The sequence below is a fragment of the Mesoplodon densirostris genome, chromosome 2 (genome assembly GCF_025265405.1).
Source record: "Mesoplodon densirostris isolate mMesDen1 chromosome 2, mMesDen1 primary haplotype, whole genome shotgun sequence".
In the NCBI taxonomy this organism is placed as follows: Eukaryota; Metazoa; Chordata; class Mammalia; order Artiodactyla; family Ziphiidae; genus Mesoplodon; species Mesoplodon densirostris.
In genome coordinates this window covers 76055600-76075180 of record NC_082662.1, presented here as the reverse complement: position 1 = coordinate 76075180, position 19581 = coordinate 76055600, and the positions used below count along the sequence as shown (strand labels likewise).

Sequence of the window (19581 nt, the reverse complement as noted above, 5' to 3'; positions counted from 1 at the left end):
TGAATAAATTGAGAATAAAATCAGTTAAAATACTTTTAAAGTGAAAAAAATCAACTGATGTCCTCTAGAAGTTTAATAAACATACTTGAAATAAACATGGAATACACGTATCCTTCTGAACAAACACAAAAAAACAAAATGAAGAGCCAAAAATTTGTTAGGTTGGCTACTTGGCACTTGGAGCACATTTTCCCTTGGAAACAATGTCATAGCTGTGGTTCTAGAGTTCCTTAACATACTGACATACAATGCTTGTTTTGTGGCTTGCAGTAAGGATACCAGATTGCCAAGATCAGTTTTCTTATTACCAACCTTTCCCTCTTCCCTGACCTCTACCTATACAGTTTCATTGGTGTTATCTTGTGGAATCCTTATCCTTTACATATTGTCCCCCTAACACAGCTGTGATGAGTGCTAGTTCTCAGCACCTGCTAAAGTGTGAATACTAGGGCTTGGGGAATATTTCTGTTTCCCAGAATTCAAGGAAGAACCTATTCCTGACCAGTGATGGGGAAAGGAATGGTTGTTTTCACATAGGGCATGTCTGTAAGCTTCGCTTGTCTGTGCTTATATGTACTATCTTTTTTTCCTATTAGTGTTTTATGACCTCAATTAGAATTCATCTATTGAGAAGAATATTTAGATTACTACAACAGAACAATTACAGCAAATAAAGGCTTATCTTTTAGTCTAATGAAAGTTTGCTATTCATGTATATTAAAAGTCAAAGCATTGAAATGATTATACTCTGATATTAAGTGAGAAAAAATTTTTAAATTTTAAGTAAATATGACCTTATATTAATATTAATAATTTTTATAGGAAATGACAATGGCTCTTAACATCTTTTTTTTTTTTTTTTTTGCGGTACGTGGGTGGGCCTCTCACTGTTGTGGCCTCTCCCGTTGCGGAGCACAGGCTATATACATGTTTTTTTAAAAAATACATTTCTTAATGGTTAACTTTTCCAGAACAACATAGTTGAAAAAATACTGAAAATTCTGAAAGCCTGTATTAAAACTCACAACATCATTTTAAGGTTAAACATTCTATTTATATCAAAACCCAACTTTATCCTGGCTTTAATGGAAGTAAATCCATCAATAATATTCTTATTAAAACTATTATTTTAAAAATAGGGCCTCCCTGGTGGCGCAGTGGTTGAGAGTCCGCCTGCCGATGCAGGGGATACGGGTTCGTGCCCCGGTCTGGGAGGATCCCATATGCCGCGGAGCGGCTGGGCCCGTGAGCCATGGCCGCTGGGCCTGCGCATCCGGAGCCTGCGCATCCGGAGCCTGTGCTCCGCAGCAGTGAGAGGCCCGCATACCACAAAAAAAAAATAATAATAATAATAATAAAAATACATTAAACAGGACATTAAACAGGGAACTATAGTCAATATAGTCAATATTATGCAATAACCTATAAGAGAAAAGAATCTGAAAAAGAATATATATATATATCTATATATATATTCATATATATATATATCTCTGAATCGCTGTGCTGTATACCTGAAACTTACATGATATTGTAAATTAACTATACTTTGATTAAAAAAATTTTTTTAAATAAGTAAAAATAAAAATAACTATTTTACAATAAATAAATAATAAAAATACATTAAAAGGTATACAGACGGGCACATATTTTGCCTTTTGCCTCAGGCTCCAAAATGGCTAGGCATAGCATTATTAGATCCTGTTTCTATTTAAAATGCTGATATCTTGTTTGTCACAGGTTTTTGCATTAATTTTTCATTTTAAAAATCTTTTCTTAAAATATTTATCTTAATTACTTAATTTTTTGGTGCCTGCTTAAGTTTTGCACCAAAGGCAAGTGACTCATTTTCCTCAGACTATTCTCAGTCCTGTGAGGGACATAGACAATAAACATTAAATATAAAACACTGGTAAGTGATATAGCAAATCAGAAAGTGGGCAGTACTGGGAAAAGAGAATAAATAGAGCAGAGCAAGGAAATCGGGAAGATAAAAGAGGGAGTAGTTTTCAGTTTTAAATGGAATAGTCCGGATACAAATCTAAGAAAATTAACAATTCCTTAACGTCAACTAATATCTAGTCCATATACAAATTTTGCCAACTGTCCAACTGTCCTCAGAATGTTTTTTCAATCTAGAATTCAATCAAGGATAACATATTGCATTTGGTTGTTATGTCTTTTTTTTAATTGAAGTATAGTTGATTTACAATTTGTGTTAGTTTCAGGTATACAGCAAAGTGATTCAGTTATTTTTTTTCAGATTATATTCCATTATAGGTTATTATAAGACATTGAATATAATTCCCTGTGCTATACAGTAATCCTTGTTGCTTATTTATCTTATGTATACTAGTGTGCATCTATTAATCCCGTATTCCTAATTTGTCCTTCCCTCTCTCCTTCTCCCCTTTGTCACAACTTTTAAAAAGCTTAATTTGGAAGAGTTTTCCAGACTTGCTTTTTTTTCTCTTCATGGCACTTTTTAAAGAGACTGGACCAATTGTTTAACAGGCTGTTCTGCATTCTGAATTTACCTTATTAACTCCTAAGGTGTCATTTAACTTATTTCTCCAATCCTTCTCTCTCTTGTAAACAGTTGACTTTATAGCCCTCAATTGACACGTGTTAATCAACTGGGGTAAGAACACTTCATAATACCCTGTATTACATATTACTTCACATTTGGGCATACATAATGCTCTACTTCCAAATATTTGTATATTTAATAATTATTAAAGGGATAATAGAACAGACTATAAGGGACAAGAAAATGGAACCTGTTATAGAGTTATTTGAATAATTAAAGTGTGAGGTGATAGTGGCTCAGACATGCTAGCAATATAGGTGATGGGAAGTGGTCAGATTTTGTATATAATTTGAAGCTAGAGTCCAAGAAGTGAAGTTTGAGTAAGGTGTGATGTGTTTGGCCTTAGATATCGAAAGGATGGATTTGCCATCAACTGAGATGGGTACGGTCATGGTTAGTACGGGTTTGGGCTGGGGGGAGAAATGTAGTTCAGTTTCAGACATACTGAGTTTCAGCTGTCTATTGGTTATCCAAGCAGAGATTTCAAGTAGGCAGCTGAAAATATCAATCTGGAGTTTGGGAAAGAGGGCTGGGATGGGGATATAAATTTGAGAATACTTAGCATAAAGTTGGTATTTAAAGCTCCTAGACTGGATGAGATCACAATGAGTGCAAACAGAGAAGAGAACAAAGAGCTGACCCGTGAAATTCCCCAATATCAAGAGATCAAGGAAAAGACACAAAAAAGAAGACTGAAAATGAATAACAAGGAATGTAGAAGGAAAACCAAGACAATGTGTATGCTAAAAGCCAAGTGAAGGAATTATGTCAAGGAAGACAGAGTGATCAACAGTGTCAACTACTGTGCACACACAGATCAAGCATATGTGGAATAAGAATTAAGCAATAGATTTAGTAATGTAAAGGTGAATTTAACAGAGCAGTTTTGGTGGAATAGTAGAGTGAAAGCTTGACTGGAGTTGATTTAAAGTGAAAATGAGAAGAAGGTATTGGGGGTTTGAGAAGGTATGAAATAGATATCTAGAATAGTGGAAGAGTGAACGAGTGAGTGGGAGACAGTCTTATTGCCTACTAGCAAAAAGTTCCACTTGAGATTCATGGTCATTAATTTAAAATGAGAATAGTCCTATACTGGTATATTTTTCTCCAGCCATGCTCCACTGTAGGTATATGTGAAGAACAGGTGAAGAAAATTAAGCAGGGTTTTTGTTTTGTCAAGGAGTACAATGAAATGAGAGAGGGCAAGGAGTTAAAAGTATGTGCAAGAGAGTGATCAAGAATGCTCCGTGAGTTTGCAGGGCAGAAATAGAGACAAAGATGTAGAGAACAAACGTATGGACACCATGGGGGGAAAGTGGCAGGGGGTGGGAGTGGGGGTGGGATGAACTGGGAGATTGGGATTGACATGTATACAATAATATGTATAAAATAGATAACTAATAAGAACCTGCTGTCTAAAAAAATAAAATAAAATTCAAAAATTCAAAAAAAAAAAGAGTGCTCCGTGATATTTAAGCCAGCCATGGAAGGCATCCTGAGAAAAGGAATAAACAAATAAACAAAAAAAGGTGATAGGATCAATGCATTGGAGGTCCCAGTATAATTGGGGTCCTTAGAGATACAAGAACTGTAATCAAGTACTGGGATACACAAAGTTGGGTTCACAGTGGAGTTGGTATCTAATACTTTATATAATCCATAGTTTTGCTTTATCAAAACTTTTCAAAACCAATGATAAGCAGGTTTTTCTTATATTTTAGTGTAAAAAAGATTTTCTTACCTCTGATGAGGAAGGTCGACTTGGACTGAGGGACATATTCACCAACGTTTGAATGGGGTAATTGTCAGTTGGAATTTTGTAGGGTTTTTTTAATCTTTCTTCATTGAAGTAGTATTTAAAAAAGGTTATAACAGATTTTTGGCTTGTTTAAGATAGTATTCCACTCATTTCTGGTCTTTGATTCATTCAAAAAATAAACAGAAAAACACAAAAGGCTTTAGACTCAAAATGAAAGCTTGATAAGTATACAATCTTATTATAATAATTCAAAAAGATATACTATAGCAAGTAGGGCTGGTAACTGCAATGAAATGAACATATATCCCATACAACTAAGTAAAGTGGTAAATTATAATAGACTTGTGACTAGAACATTTTTTACTATTCTAAACAATTCATTTTCTCTTGGTCAAAAATTAAGGTTAAATATATATAGTATTTTACACAAAGTAGAAATATACTTTTGGAAGTAGAAAGACCAAACTTATACAAAAGGCTGTAGAATGATGAAAATTGTTTTACCCTTTACATTTCTTCCTGGCCTTGGATCCTCAATAATAATAAATGTGAACAATTATTCCAGATGAAAATATCAGTCTTTAAGTATATCAGGTTTATGTACCTATGTTTGTGTATTATTTCTTGTGTTTTCCCTCAGAAAATGTATGACAGTTTACAAGAATACACAATAAAATTTAAAGTATATAAATATATAATAAAAGTTAAAAAATAAGGTAGCAGAATTATTACTCTAAAAAAGAATTATCAAAGTGACACAATCCTTAGGGATATACTATAATACCAATAGTAGAGAAGTTTTTTCAAGATTCCAAAGCTTTGCTTTATATTAAGATAGTGATTTAAATCTGACAAAACTTAAAATTCAAGCTGAGGGTGCCTGCAGGATAGGAATGGAATGGAGAAAAAAAAGAAAATTGTCTGGCTACCTTTAAAAAATGAGATCACATGAGGCTGTAGGCAAGCCTCCTCCCTCAAAGGCCTGACTGAGGGCTATAATTAAAAATTTTCTAAAACCTAGGGAGGATCCCCAAAAGTGTTGTAAATAGCATACCAAAATGGGAAGCCACTGGGAAGCCACTAAGCTAACCATACCTGACAGAAATTTTGGGGGAGGCGTTCTCCCCTAAGCTAAATGAGGAAAGTAAAACATTCCAACATAGGTTAATTGGTGTATCAGTCCTTCAGTATCATTGAGGTAGCCACCCAATTATTTAAAAAAAGAAAAAAAAAACCCAAAACTATCCTTGTTTTACAAATCTGGTCTCTACAGGATCAGAGGCATGGCTCCAAAAATAATCCAAAGCCCACCAATCCTTTTATCACTCCCCAAAGCTTCCCTATTTATCTTAAGAGACTTGTAAGTATTAAAGGGGAAACAGAGTCATCCTAGGAGGAATTTGCCTGTGCCTTTGAGATGCAAATATCTGACCTAGTTTTCTCCAGGAACCCTAATCTCCGCCATCGTTTTAAAATGCAGATTTTGAAAAAGGGGGTAAATTAGAACTTGTCAAGGACAAATAAAAACCTTAAGCATCTTTTCCATAAATATATATTAACAAGGGTTTAGCCATCTAGACAAGTGAGCTTGATTTGTTACATCTTCCAGAAACCCAATTTTAATCCAACCTCTTTTGCAGACTGATGGGTTTTACATTGCTGTACCTGGCTCATGGCTGAAATTGTGAAATGGGAACAATAAGGCCTCTGTGTTTGTTTGTGTGTTCGTACGTATCTATGTGTGTCGTAGATGTATGGTATTGCCGAAAAGTAATTAGTAAAAGAGCTCTCTTTCACTGACTTAAAGGAAATTAGCGCTTATATACTCAGAAATAGAAAATAATCTGGCCAGAATGAATCTCACCTGGTGGGGCAGTGGTTATGAATCCGTCTGGCAATGCAGGGAACACAAGTTTGAGCCCTGGTCTGGGAAGATACCACACGCCGAGGAGCAACTAAGCCCATGCGCCACAACTACTGAGCCTGCGCTCTAGAGCCCACGCGCCGCAACTACTGAAGCCCGCGCACCTAAAGCCCGTGCTCTGCAACAAGAAAAGCCACCGCAATGAGAAGCCCGCGCACTGCAACAAAGAGTAGCCCCAGTAGTACTGGAAAATATTCAGTGCTAAACTGTTATCTGGTATTGAAGGTGGCTTAAGCTTGTTGGCTTCATTAATATGGACACGTCTTTAGAGTCATCAGTGTTAAGTATAATATTGTACAATATTTCTGTTGTACTTAGGTTTACTAGACTTTATTATATCTATTGCAAATTTGTCAGTAAGAAAAGTAATCCAATGTGGAAAATTTGTAAAGCAAAGTTAGATATGTGTCTTCAGTAAAAGAAGGCATGAGGGGGCTTCCCTGGTGGCGCAGTGGTTGAGAATCTGCCTGCTAATGCAGGGGACACGGGTTCCAGCCCTGGTCTGGGAGGACCCCACATGCCGCGGAGCAACTAGGCCAGTGAGCCACAACTACTGAGCCTGCGCGTCTGGAGCCTGTGCTCCACAGGAGAGGCCGCGATAGTTAGAGGCCCGCACACTGCGATGAAGAGTGGCCCCCGCTTGCCACAACTAGAGAAAGCCCTCGCACAGAAACAAAGACCCAACACAGCAAAAATAAATAAATTTTTTTAAAAAGGCGTGAGGATGAAAAAATACTGAAGAGTTATGCATGATCAGGATTTTCTAAGATTGGATTGAATTTAGGTGGGTAAATGGATTTTGTTGGGAGTAAGCTAAGGTAAGACTTGGATTTGGTTTCTCTTTCCGTTAAGAGAACAAGGTTTTCCTTTTTAAAACAATCTTATTTATTTATTTATTTATTTTGGGTTGCATTGGGTCTTCATTGCTGCACGTGGGCTTTCTCTAGTTGCACTGAGCCGCGGCTACTTTTTGTTGTGGTGCACGGGCTTCTCTTGCTGCGGAGCATGGGCTCTAGGCACACGGGCTCAGTAGTTGTGGCTTAGTTGCTCCGCGGCATGTGGGATCTTCCCAGACCAGGGAATTGGACCCATGTCCCCTGCGTTGGCAGGTGGATTCTCAACAACTGAGCCACCAGGGAAGTCCCAAGAACAAGGTTTTCTTGGAATACTGGTTTTTTTTAAATAAATTTATTTATTTTATGTATTTATTTTTGGCTGCACTGGGTCTTCCTTGCTGCGCGCGGGCTTTCTCTAGTTGCAGAGAGCAGGGGCTAGTCTTTGTTGCAGTGCGCAGGCTTCTCATTGCGGTGGCTTCTCTTGTTGCGGAGCACGGGCTCTTGGTGCGCGGGCTTTAGTAGTTGCAGTGTATGGACTCAGTAGTTGTGGCTCGTGGGCTCTAGAGCGCAGGCTCAGTAGTTGTGGCGCATGAGCTTAGTTGATCCGCGGCATGTGGGATCTTCCCAAACCAGGGCTCAAACTTGTGTCCCCTGCATTGGCAGACGGATTCTTAACCACTGTGCCAACAGGGAAGTCCCTGGTATGACGTTTCTGATAACATATTGTGTGAGTTTCTTTGCCTTTAAGTGATCTGTATTTGCTTTTGAGATCTCTTGTAACTTTGGTTAACAAATAAGTATTGTCTCACAGTGACCAATGACCTTATTTCATCAAGTGTTGAAACTTTGAGAAACTTCCCAAATATCAAATTTTAATCAAAGTTCTTTTGACTTTCAGCTAACTTTGGGATGTTTTGGAGGGCCCCTGAGGCATCTCAGAGAGAAATATTTAACCAGTATTATTTGGTATGTTAAATTACATAGAGAGCATTATCACATGAATGATTAACCTACTTAAGATATACTGTATAGATGAATGTTATTAACATCGACATTCTAAAAATTATATAGCTTCTGGAATTTGGATATGTCCTGGTATAATGCTATAGTTCTAGTTGTCATATTAAAATGTTGTCTGTCACTTCTTTATGGATTACACTGTAATCAGATGTTTAACCATGCCTTTTAAGTCTTGTCATTTATAGACAGTTATCCTTGTACTCTGACGCTGTTACAAAAGTACTTCCTCTTCAAGAAGATTGGGTCAGGCTTCCCTGGTGGTGCAGTGGTTGAGAGTCTGCCTGCCGATGCAGAGGTCACGGGTTCGTGCCCCGGTCCGGGAAGATCCCACATGCCGCGGAGCGGCTGGGCCCGTGAGCCATGGCCGCTGAGCCTGCGCTCCGCAACGGGAGAGGCCACAACAGTGAGAGGCCTGCGTACCACAAAAAAAAAAAAAAAAAAAAAAGAAGATTGGGTCATTTGTAGAGACGTGGATGAATCTAGAGACTGTCATACAGAGTGAAGTAAGTCAGAAAGAGAAAAACAAATACTGTATATTAACACATATATGTGGAACCTAGAAAAATGGTACAGAGGAACCAGTTTGCAGGGCAGAAATTGAGACACAGATGTAGAGAACAAACGTATGGACACCAAGGGGGGAAAGCGGCAGGGGGTGGGGGTTGTGATGAATTGGGAGATTGGGATTGACATGTATACACTGATGTGTATAAAATGGATGACTAATAAGAACCTGCTGTATGAAAAAATAAATAGAATAAAATTCAAAAATTCAGAAAAAGAAGAAGATTTACAGGAAGGCTACAGAAGTAGTTACAATAGTCCCACATAAGATGACTATGCAAGGATTCCAGTCCATACCAACTCAAAACAAGAAGCTGTCCTGCCCCCTGAGGTCTCTAGATCAGGCATCCAGAGATTTTTTACTCCCTGACAGGCAGGGTTGACGCCCCTACTCAGCCCTGAAGCAGCTACAGAAGACAGACCATCACCCATCTGCTTCCCATAAGATTATGGGAGTAAAATCTCTGAACGGGGAATGAGACAGGAAGGGGGCAGGGCACAACGTTTAAAAAGAATGACATAACTGGAGGACACGACATAAACTCATTAGAACCAAATAGGTCCAAGATGGTGGATGAGTTGACTTCCAGTGTAACACATCAGCAAGCTAAATGACACACCCACAGGCACCATGACAGGTCCTAGGCTGACCATAAAGCTCAAAAAGTGGGCCATGGCCCAATTCCTGGAAATCCTCACCCCTCCCCCAAAACAGCTAGAATACTCCTCCCACTCATTAGCCTATGAAATTACCCACCCCTATAAAAACTGACAAGCCCCATACCCTGGTGCCTTTCACCTTCTGAGATGGCCCACACTGTCTACGGAGTGTTTATCTCCCTGAATAAACCTTCTTTCTCTTAAAAAAAAAAGATTCCAAAGCTTTGCTTTATGTTAAGATAGTGATTTAAATCTGACAGAACTTAAAATGTCTGTGATCTAGTACTGATTATATCTCTATGAAATCCTATCAGACTCCACTAATTGTTCTAATGGTATCAAAATTAAAAGATTATATTCTGGGACACACAATCTTTCAAATCAAATTATTTCCACATATTACTTCCTATATAAATTTTTTACAACAATTAAAACAAAATGTGATTTGTCATTTTAACCATCTCAAATGCTATTTTAAATACATTAGTACTTTAAGGAAACATTAAGATATTTCTATTTCTGTATCTATCCAAAGGCTCTTTCTGACATTGTACTACTATTAGTCTCAATTATGAACCTAACAAAGCACAACTCAACTTCTTTATTAGATAAGAATTAATGGTAATAATCTATATTAAATACAGCATAATGGCATTCATTAACTAGTATGCCAACTGGGAGACTACAACTTTCAATTTTTCTGGATGCATTAAAAACTGGATATTCTAACTGAGAACAAATTTTTCATTAAGTGAACTCAAGATAGAGCAATCAAGACCTGCTTTACTGCCCCGCCTATAGTATTCCTTCTAAAGGAACAGCAAACAAGCCGTGTTTTGAGCTAAAATTCCCTCTGTCATTACCGACTGTGTCAATACTAAAGACCAAATCCTGGCTGGCCAGAGACAAAGTGGCCTGGCATGAAAAGATGAGCCCTTAGGAATTAGAATTGGGAGAAGAACTCAAGATTCAAGTATGTAGTTAGTAGAGACTGAAGCAAAATGAATGTATAAAGGGAAGTCATGAAGCAGTATCATATCCATGAAGCAAGCCCATGTTATGAGAAAGCTGTAATTATTTGTAAACCACAATAGAAAAAGAGATAAAGACTAGAGAGAATGACTGATTGAACCAGTACTGAGATGCCAGCTGAGGAGATACATAGGTAATTCATGTTTATAGCTAAGCACTAGAGAGGAGAGTCAAAATTTTTTTGCTGTTGAGGTCCCTAACCTTGCATCTACTCCTATTGGGGTCCGACGATGGGGAAGCGGGCTGCGGATGGGCCGCCCGTTGGACAAACTCGGGTCACTTAGGGATGCGTCTCTAAGGGGACAGGGTACCAGTGACTCAAGCCCGTATTTCTAGCTCTTACGCCTCGGTAAGGATCTCCCCTCCCCTTCCCTCAACCTCTGCCGCCAACTCCGTCAGGAAAACAGGAACCGCCTCGTCGCCCCGCCACCAGGCCTTTTACAAAGTCCCTCAATATCTGACTTCTCTCACCGGTCCCCTCGGGTCTTGGAGGATAACGACAAGCTCTTTCCTTACCTCTCCCAAATCGTCCTCTCCACAGAGGGAGAGCGGAGAGGATGGGTGTCTGGTCGCGTTAGCATCCCGCAGCTGGCGCGCCCACCATCCGCTCCGCCCCTTCTCGCTCCCAGCTCTCCCCTCACCCCCCTGAGGCTCGGGCTCTCGCCCGAGTGAGGAGCTGAAACAGAAGGCGTAGGAGGGCGCGCATGCGCGCCGCGGGTGGAGCCACGGGGCAAAGAACCGGAAACTTAGAGACAAAGTTCCGAGCCCCGCCCCCCGCTCCGCAGACCCGCCGCTCCGCCGTCCCGCCGTCTGGCTCTGCGGACCCACCACCGATCCACCGACGGATTGCCGATCTGCCCAGCTCTCGCGTGCGCCATGTCTGGTTCCTCCAGCGTCGCCGCTATGAAGAAAGTGGTTCAACAACTCCGGCTGGAGGCCGGGCTCAACCGCGTGAAGGTGAGCGGTGGCGGGCGGCTGAGGGGGAGGGGAGGGCGGGGTAGGTGGCGGGGGGGATCCGGCAGGCGAGCTGGCGCGGCGGGCGAGGCTCGCGTCCGGCTCTCGCCACCCCTAGGGAGTACGCGCTCTCGGCGTCGGCGGCGGCGATCTCGGCGGCCAGCTTTAGAAAAGTAGCGGCGCGGGTCGGCGCTGTGGTTTGGGGGGCAGGTTAGTGTGCCCTTCCGCCCCAAGACTTTCCAAGGCGAGCTGGCCCTGGCTTGAACAGCGGCTTTCCGCATTCCGGTCCTCCTCCCCGTCTCCCTCCCTCCGTAGTGACTCCGCGGCCGTGCTCGCTAACAGCTGTTCCTCCGCGCGCAGTCCGCACCCTTCCCGGCGCTCTCGACCAGCTCCTCTGTTTTTTGTCACCCGACGGGGTTTTATCCGACTTTTGATTCAGAAGTATTTTGTCTTTGCATTTCAGAACTTTCCCAAATCCACTCCTTTTAGTAGTAGAGTCTTACTTCCAGCTCCTCTCATTCACCGAACACACACTTGAAAACGAATTCTTGCATAACTTTAACTGTAGGTTCAAGAAGCCTGTTTTGGAAACGTTCGCAATGTCTAAGGTTACCACTGGTGCCCTGTACAACCTCGTACAAAGCGTGCATTTCGTATCTGTTTGGCACCGTTTGCTGTGTTGTGACTTTGGGTATATCTACCGGTCCGCGCGTACCCAAAAAAGTAATTAGGGTTGACCAGTGTTATTTATTTTGGCATCTGGTTAGCATTGATCTTGTCCTGGGGTATTTACTTTGGGGAAAAAGCCTTTTGTGTGTGGTGATATGACAGCCTGACATTCAAGTGCTATTTCGAGTTTCCTGATTCTTTAAATCCTGCGTGGATTGGCTTTTTTCTGGTGCAGGTCATTTTACGTGTGAAACACTTGTAATTAAAAAAGAAACAGAGAAGAGTATAAAGCATGCACTCTGTTGAAAGAAAAAGCCAGTTTCCAAGATGATTTGATTCTGTACTCATTAGGCTAGTTTTTACTTCCCCCTGAAATGTTTTGTGGAGTAAGATGGTCTCCTATTTACCCATTTCCTTAAGTAGAAATGTCAGGGACCTAGTTTACTCAGTTGTGGTCATCTCGGGAGGGAAGGGAAATTCCCATCAGTCTTGGGGTGGGATTCTCCTCTCTTCCTGTCCTTTAAGTGTTGTAAACTCCATTGCTGTTTCGAATCCATTTCTCTAATCTCCAGATTCTTACCTCATCCCAGTGATTTATAGTTAGTCTTGGCTGGATTTAACTTTGAAATCACTATCTTATCATTCAGGCGTGTCTTTATCATAGATTGGAGTGGCCCGGGAAAGAAAAAAATTGGGGGAGGGGAAAAATGCTGGTTGAAAGCAGAAAGTGTTAAGTGGGGGTATTTAGCCCTAATCGCCAAAGAAAATGAGTTGAAGTCCTCAGGCTCAAGTACTCTGAGGGCTTTCCCATGAAAACTCTAGCCCCTCCAATAACTCCCCAGCATGATGCCTTCCTCCTATTCTTAGGAGGGTTTTCGTCGGAATCATTAAAGGCACCACAAGTGATTTGGTTTTAGAAATCTCAGTTTGTCTGATGCCAGGGCTGTGTGTAGCAAGGAGAGGAGGCATCACACCTTGGGACTTTAAATGAGCTTTTCATTAGACATGTTGCAAAATGTGGTTAGTTCGATTTCATTTTGTGCTTCTGTTTTACCCATGACTCTATGCTAGATGTTTTTGTAGTGATATTTTACTTTTGAATTACCACAGCTTTACTTTTTAAACCTTTATGTTTGAGTAGTTGATAGAAATTATCACAAATGCTTGACAGACTCTCCCACTGTTGGGTAACCATACACTTAACCCAGGGCACTTTTGAAAGAGGGCGCTGATTATTATGCCAGGATTATAGCGTTTCGGCCTCCTGGATGGTGATTATTACAGCGCCATAGGGGCTAGAAGCTTGTTAGAGTTTTAAGCCTTTGTGTCCATTTTCCCCACTGATTGGAATTCTCACTGATCATTTTCTCACTGATGGTCACTTGGCTGGATCTCTTGTCACTGAGATCTCAATTTAAATGTCACCTTCTCAAAGACACTTTCTCTTAGGTCCTGATCTAAAAAAACCACTCTTTTTTCTGCAGAGCACCTTGTCTCTTTTCATCTGAACTGTTAGCTCCATAACAGCAGGGATCTGGCTGTTCTTACATATTCTCAGTGCCTAAAATTATATTTGGCACATAGAGGTGATGAGAAGTCTGTGAAAGGGAGTTAAGCTGGAGCCTACCTACACTTTAGGCAGATAATTAACACATTCTTTACTGCTGGTTAATGTGAATGAATGAAACCATGTTATACGACAGTGAAAAATTATACCACCATTCCCCCACTGTAGCTACACCTTTTAGGGGAGCAGGGTACCCATTTGTTATAGTACTTGGTACCAGGTATTTATAAACTGTTTACTCACACAGTTGCTAAATAAAGTTATGGAACTCATTACCCTGGATTGGTATATAAGCCAAACATATAAATTAGATTCCAAGAAGAGTTTAGATTTATCTCATGATGATGGATCCTTTTATCAGGTTAATGTCTGGGGTACAGCTGTCATGTGCAGAAATTCTTTGTAGAGAGCATTTGTGATGCCCTAAGCTCCCTTTCAAAGGCTAAATATTGCCCAGCCAGACTGGACACCTGTTCTCACCCTCCTTAAGGGAAGTTAAAACAATAAAATAAATGATTATCTTCTCCATCTTCTTAAACCTCAATTCAAGAGTTAGGATATTGTATGTATTTGAGGCATCCTTTAGTCATTCATGTTATATATCTGAACTATTCAATTTATTGTTTTGGTGTCCTGTATCACACCTTACCAGAATATATACAAATAGTAGATGTTTAAGTGATACATGATATAATAAAGTTATTTTAACTATGAAGCCACAGAAGTTCCTTAAGTCCTGTTTAAATGACTTTGCATACATATATGAAAATTATTAAATCACATTTAAGGCATACACAGTTTCTTAAAGGCAGGCTGCTTGGTAAAGTTGTTAAAATAAACTGAAGTTTGCTAATCAGCCTTTCAGTCACATGACACTGAGCAGAAACTGTCACTGTCCAGTTTTGTAACATTAAACAGCTGATGGTACATATACCAAAATAATAAACTGAATGGTTCAGATTTTGAACATGATCTTCACTCAGAGTAGCATTTTCCCATTTCCCATACTGCTTTCAAGACAGAGTGATAGTTTACTAGCATTTAACACTTTTTAACCTATAATATCCTGTGTACTGCTTTTAATAAAAGACAAGATGTTGAGTACCCTCAAGGTTGCACTAGAACAACCTGTTTATTAATAAACTAGCAGGATGTGCTATGCTTTCCAAATAAACAGAACTGTACTGTTCGTACTTATTTACATGCAGTGTTTTAAGTGTAAAAGCTCAGTATATGACTGTTGAGCTTCCATTAGTATATATCTTTTTTGAGTTAAGTTGTTTATTGGCAGGTATTTTTGAAGATTTGAGAAAAACTTCATTAAAACATTGTCACCACCTCCCACCCACTTCCCCCACCCTTTGTTATATACAGGTTTCCCAGGCAGCTGCAGACTTGAAACAATTCTGTCTGCAGAATGCTCAACATGACCCCCTGCTGACTGGAGTATCTTCAAGTACAAATCCCTTCAGACCTCAGAAAGTCTGTTCCTTTTTGTAGTAAAATGAATCTTTGCAAGGTAAGTTTCCTTAAATTAAAACAACAAAGCCCCACACAGTAGGGATAACTAGTCAAGTTTCTTTCTTTGCAGCACTTATAAGTTGAGCAAAATCATCCCATACACTTTTTTTGTTTGTTTGTTTGTTTGCGGTATGTGGGCCTCTCACTGTCGTGGCCTCTCCCATTGCGGGGCACAGGCTCCGGATGCGCAGGCTCAAAGGCCATGGCTCAGGGGCCCAGCCGCTCTGCGGCATGTGGGATCTTCCCAGCCCGGGGCACGAACCCGTGTCCCCTGCATCGGCAGGCGGACTCTCAACCACTGCGCCACCAGGGAAGCCCCCATCCCATACACTTTTGTTTGGCACTTAGAGTTTCCAGCCTTTGTTTTGTGAGGATTGATGAAATTTGCTGATTTAGTTGTTGTAAAGACTAGTTGTTTCTATTTTACCGTAGAGGGTTAAGTAGAGGATTTAATAACCATAAAGAGGATATAGGAGTTACTAGAAAATTTCACTGCTGTGACAAGTCATGTTACCTTTTATAGCATTGGCCTAATGGTGTATTCTGGTGTCCCCAGACACTAGTTTAGTTTTATTTTTGTGTATCTAGCAAATATTTAGACATTGGACTACCCTGGCTGGTCCAGTGGTTAAGACTCCGTGCTTCCAACGCAGGGGGCACTGGTTTGATCCCTGGTCTGGAAACTAAGATCCCACATGCTGTGCGGTCAAAAAACAAAAAAGAGGATAAATGAGTAAATAACAGCACATTATTAAAAAAAAAATTTAGACATTAAAAAAAAATCTGCAGTGTTCATGGTGGTGGCTTTTGAAGTACTATCAACTGATTTGGATTAATGAGGATCTAATAGAACAGCATAGAAAATAATTGGGAGTTGTGAATGCAAGAGAAACTGAAGAGATAGCCGAATAAGCTGACACGGTGTTGGCGTTTGGAATGGGGAACAACAGGTTTTAATTTTATTGTTGTTAGGTAAAGATAAAATGAGAGAAATGAAGTAAATATGTTCATGGTGGCAGACAGTGGATTGGTTTTCAGAGGATTAAGAAACTAAATTTTGGGCTGGTTTAAAGCATACTTTTATATGTTAACTTGTAACTTACAGAACAAATGTCAGTGTATGCAAAAACATAAGTTAATCCAAAAGAGATGTGACAAGAAAACATGATGTGGATAACTGAAAATGTAATCCAAGGGTACTCCCTTCATAAATCCATAGGACTTTTGTCAGAGCATTTATTCATATTGACCTACGAGAAGCAAACTTAAATAGTGCTTCAGAAAAAAAAAAAGACTGTGTATGGCACACACCATCTACAGACATTCTGACTCCTCCAAGTGCAGGAAGCTGCTTCCTAAAATACCATGTTACATAGTTGTGCCCTCCCTAATTAAACTTTGTAGACTTGGGAGTGTCCAGGAAGTTTCTGTAAGTACATGTTTCCAGTAAATACAATGATTGGTTGAATTGGTTAAGATTTTCGAAACACAGGAGAAAAAAAAAACCCGCCTTTGAGTTTAAGGGAAGTAATTCTTTTTCAGAGTCTAGCACCCTTCATATTTAACAGGTTAAAAGTCGTTTGCTCCTGGCAGTATTAATTCTTCATGGCAGTTTTGGGAAATTTCATATTTTTACGGTTCCTCTTGTATTCTCTTCACAAAGTGTTTATTTTCATTTCAAATACTGTTAAGCCTGGCTTCTTAATTGGCTGTTAATAGTTTCATTTCATAGGAGTCTGCAGACAAGTGTTTAATGAGTTGCTCAAGGTTAAAATATGGTTGGGATAAGAATCCAGATTTCAAAGTAAAATAATGGCTGTTAATTCTGGCAGTGTAATAAGCCCTTAGCTTTGTGGATATTATGATTTGAAACACTTTTGGCTAGGAAAAGAATATTTGGATGTAAAAGCATTTCTTCTTAAACTTGGAAGTAGGTCTGGGATGTTATGCTGATGTTGGTTGTTCTAGGCACACTGAGTGGCATGGATGCAAAGAGTACGTATTTAAGTCTTTATACTCATAGCTTTTAAAAATATATATATATTTATATAATTTTTTTAAAAGCATAGATAATTTAGCAACAGATAGTACAAGGTATTAAAATAGAAGTTACCATGATCCACATACCTAGATATAACCACTGTTAACAGATACTTCCTTTTAAGAGAAAAAACAATCATTGAAAAATAGTGATCATAGTATGCACAGTTTTTTTCTACACTTGAATTTTCTTATTTCATTTAATAGTCTTTGTAAGTTCCCTCGTGGTCTAGAGGTTAGGATTTGGTGCTCTCATTTAATAGTCCTTGTAAATGTGGTTGTACTATAACTTAAATTATACTTCATCGAATATTGAGGTTTCCAAATTTGAGGATACACTGAGGTGAAGATCTTGGTACCCACTGTATACTTTACCCATTTCTTTAAGATAAATTCCCAGAAGTAACAATAAGGAATGACATTTAAAATGTAATAACCTTGAAAACTCCCAAATTAAACTTTGCTATTCCACCTGGAGCTTAAGAGTACTTTTTTGCTGAGCCCTTGCCAAACAGATCTCAAATTCTTTGCTACTTTCTTCTGCTTATCTCATTTTTGTAATTTACACTGATTAACTAAGGCTAAACATTGTTTTTTTCACCACTGATTTTGTTTATGCTTCTTGAACATTTTTGTAATGAAGTAACAAAGTTTTAAATAAGTATAAAAAACCAGGTGTCTACTCTCCTGAATTAAATGGTTTATTTACCTTTTTTTTTTTTTGGTTGCCCTGTGTGGCTTGTGGGATCTTAGTTCCCAGATCAGGGATTGAACCCTGGCCCTTGGCAGTGAAAGTGCCACGTCCTAACCACTGGACTGCCAGGGAATTCCCAACTTTCAAGAAATAAAAGATACTTTTCCTACCTTTCCATATAGATGACTTATCCTGAAATTATTATGCCCCTGTTTTTACTTTTTATATATATTTATTGTTTTATAGTTTTAAAACATAGCTATTATTTTTAAGGAACAACTATTACTGCATTACTTTTGAGATTTGTGTTAATCCACAGATTGTGTCATTTTAATTGCTGTATAGTATTGTCATGTGTGTGAACCTTAGTTTATTTATCCATTGCCTTATTGAGTTGCATTTAGGCTACTTCCAGTCCTCTGCTGTTAAACTATTACTATAGTCAATATCCATGTACACATTTCTCTTTGTATATAGGCTTATGTGGGTAAATAGAAGGGATTGCATCTTGCTCTCCTTGATACTATTGCTCATTTCCTAGGGGTGTTCAGATTTTCCTCAACTTAAGAGATTTTTATATTAACCTTTTTTAACGTTAGGATCCAGAGTGTATTTTGGCAATGATATTGGCAAGTCAAACTTTAAGTCTGTTTATTTCTAAACCCTAAGTTATATATACTTGAGATTGGTTATAAATCATAAGTTATATATACTTGAGAGTGGTTAAGAGAAAGTTACATTTTACACCACAGGCATTTCTATCCTGTTTCTCATTTTTTTCCCTAGAAACCCTGTGATGTCTGTTTTTTTTTTTTTTTTCTTTTTTAAACAGGCTTAGTTTAATTGAAAGCATTTTATAAGCTGACACTCAGATGAATGCCTTAAATGTAATGTAAGATGTACTGCTATTCGGAAAGAAAGCTATTGTTCTTATGATACTTTACCCTAATTTACTGTTTTTTTTTTGTTTTTTCATTTCAGGTTTTTAAACCACTTTTCATAAACCGGTGAATATTCAAAGGAAAGCTAAATCTGAAGCCTGTACAAAAGCCTGTCTCTATAACATGTGCCATACTATACAAACTTCTACTTTTGTCAGTCTACCTCTCTGAATATTCATGAATTTCTGTTTCACAAGGGTAATTATTTTATATACACTGGTGGCAGCATACAATAAAATACTTAGTATAAAAGTTTTTGGATTAATTACTGGTATTAAATATACTATGTATAATATTAATCTGTTTTGAACATCTAAGAACAAAATGACAATTTTCCCATCATCTTTAAGGGGTTAAAATTTTTAGTGTTTGTTCCAGCAACTCATCTCACATAACTTTAGGCCATACATTTGCAAGACTGTTAGAGAATTAAAGTTAAGTTGCAAATTTGTTCTTTTAAGGTCAGGAGGAGGCTGCTAATAATACTAGTTTCTATTGATGAGGTATTTACAGGGTTAACTTTGTTTTCTAATGAACTACTTTGTGGGGTATTACCATTACACCTAGAAGTTATTTACTTCATAACAGATGGCTCTCCTTACGTAAGGATAGTAAAGACTAGATATATAAGAATTCCATTACAAGATGGAAGAGAAAAATTTAAGAGCCCGAGGTAATTCCTGAGTGGAGCACTACAGTACAATGTAATGAGGTAAAGAAGTACCAAGGAAAAGGGAACCAAAGATTAGCATCAATAATTTGCAACTTCTGCTTTAAGTCCTTGGCAAACCACTTTGTTTTAAAAATTTC

The 19581-nt window shown here is 38.9% G+C and overlaps 3 protein-coding genes across 5 annotated transcripts in view; 1 reads left to right on the top strand and 2 right to left on the bottom strand.

Moving 5' to 3' along the window:
• SPATA1 (spermatogenesis associated 1) overlaps positions 1-4379 on the bottom strand; it is a 28222-nt gene extending 23843 nt beyond the window's left edge. The window contains 1 exon segment of the mRNA XM_060084889.1: positions 4332-4379. Within this exon segment, the coding sequence (XP_059940872.1) occupies positions 4332-4367 (36 nt within the window). The 5' untranslated portion in view covers positions 4368-4379.
• LOC132480585 (transmembrane protein 258-like) overlaps positions 1-10986 on the bottom strand; it is a 49598-nt gene extending 38612 nt beyond the window's left edge. The window contains exon 1 of one of the 3 annotated variants that reach the window (XM_060084915.1): positions 10902-10986. The gene's annotated coding sequence lies outside the window, so the exon portion shown is untranslated. Of the gene's footprint in view, positions 1-4331; positions 4410-10901 lie in introns of those variants that run through there. The other 2 variants (XM_060084924.1, XM_060084903.1) reach the window with 2 other exon arrangements.
• A 146-nt stretch (positions 10987-11132) lies between these two features.
• GNG5 (G protein subunit gamma 5) lies at positions 11133-19023 on the top strand. The gene is made up of 3 exons (XM_060090025.1): positions 11133-11342; positions 14950-15094; positions 18812-19023. Exons 1-2 carry the CDS (start codon positions 11262-11264, stop codon positions 15073-15075), a joined length of 207 nt encoding a protein of 68 aa, XP_059946008.1. The 5' UTR covers positions 11133-11261; the 3' UTR covers positions 15076-15094; positions 18812-19023.
• Positions 19024-19581: the final 558 nt, after the last annotated feature.

Bases quoted from the DNA above. Each gene is read 5' to 3' on its own strand.
- GNG5 (XM_060090025.1), top strand. From the start codon at position 11,262: ATGTCTGGTTCCTCCAGCGTCGCCGCTATGAAGAAAGTGGTTCAACAA. The intron at 11,343-14,949 runs GTGAGCGGTGGC...TGTTATATACAG, and splicing joins CCGGGCTCAACCGCGTGAAG to GTTTCCCAGGCAGCTGCAGA.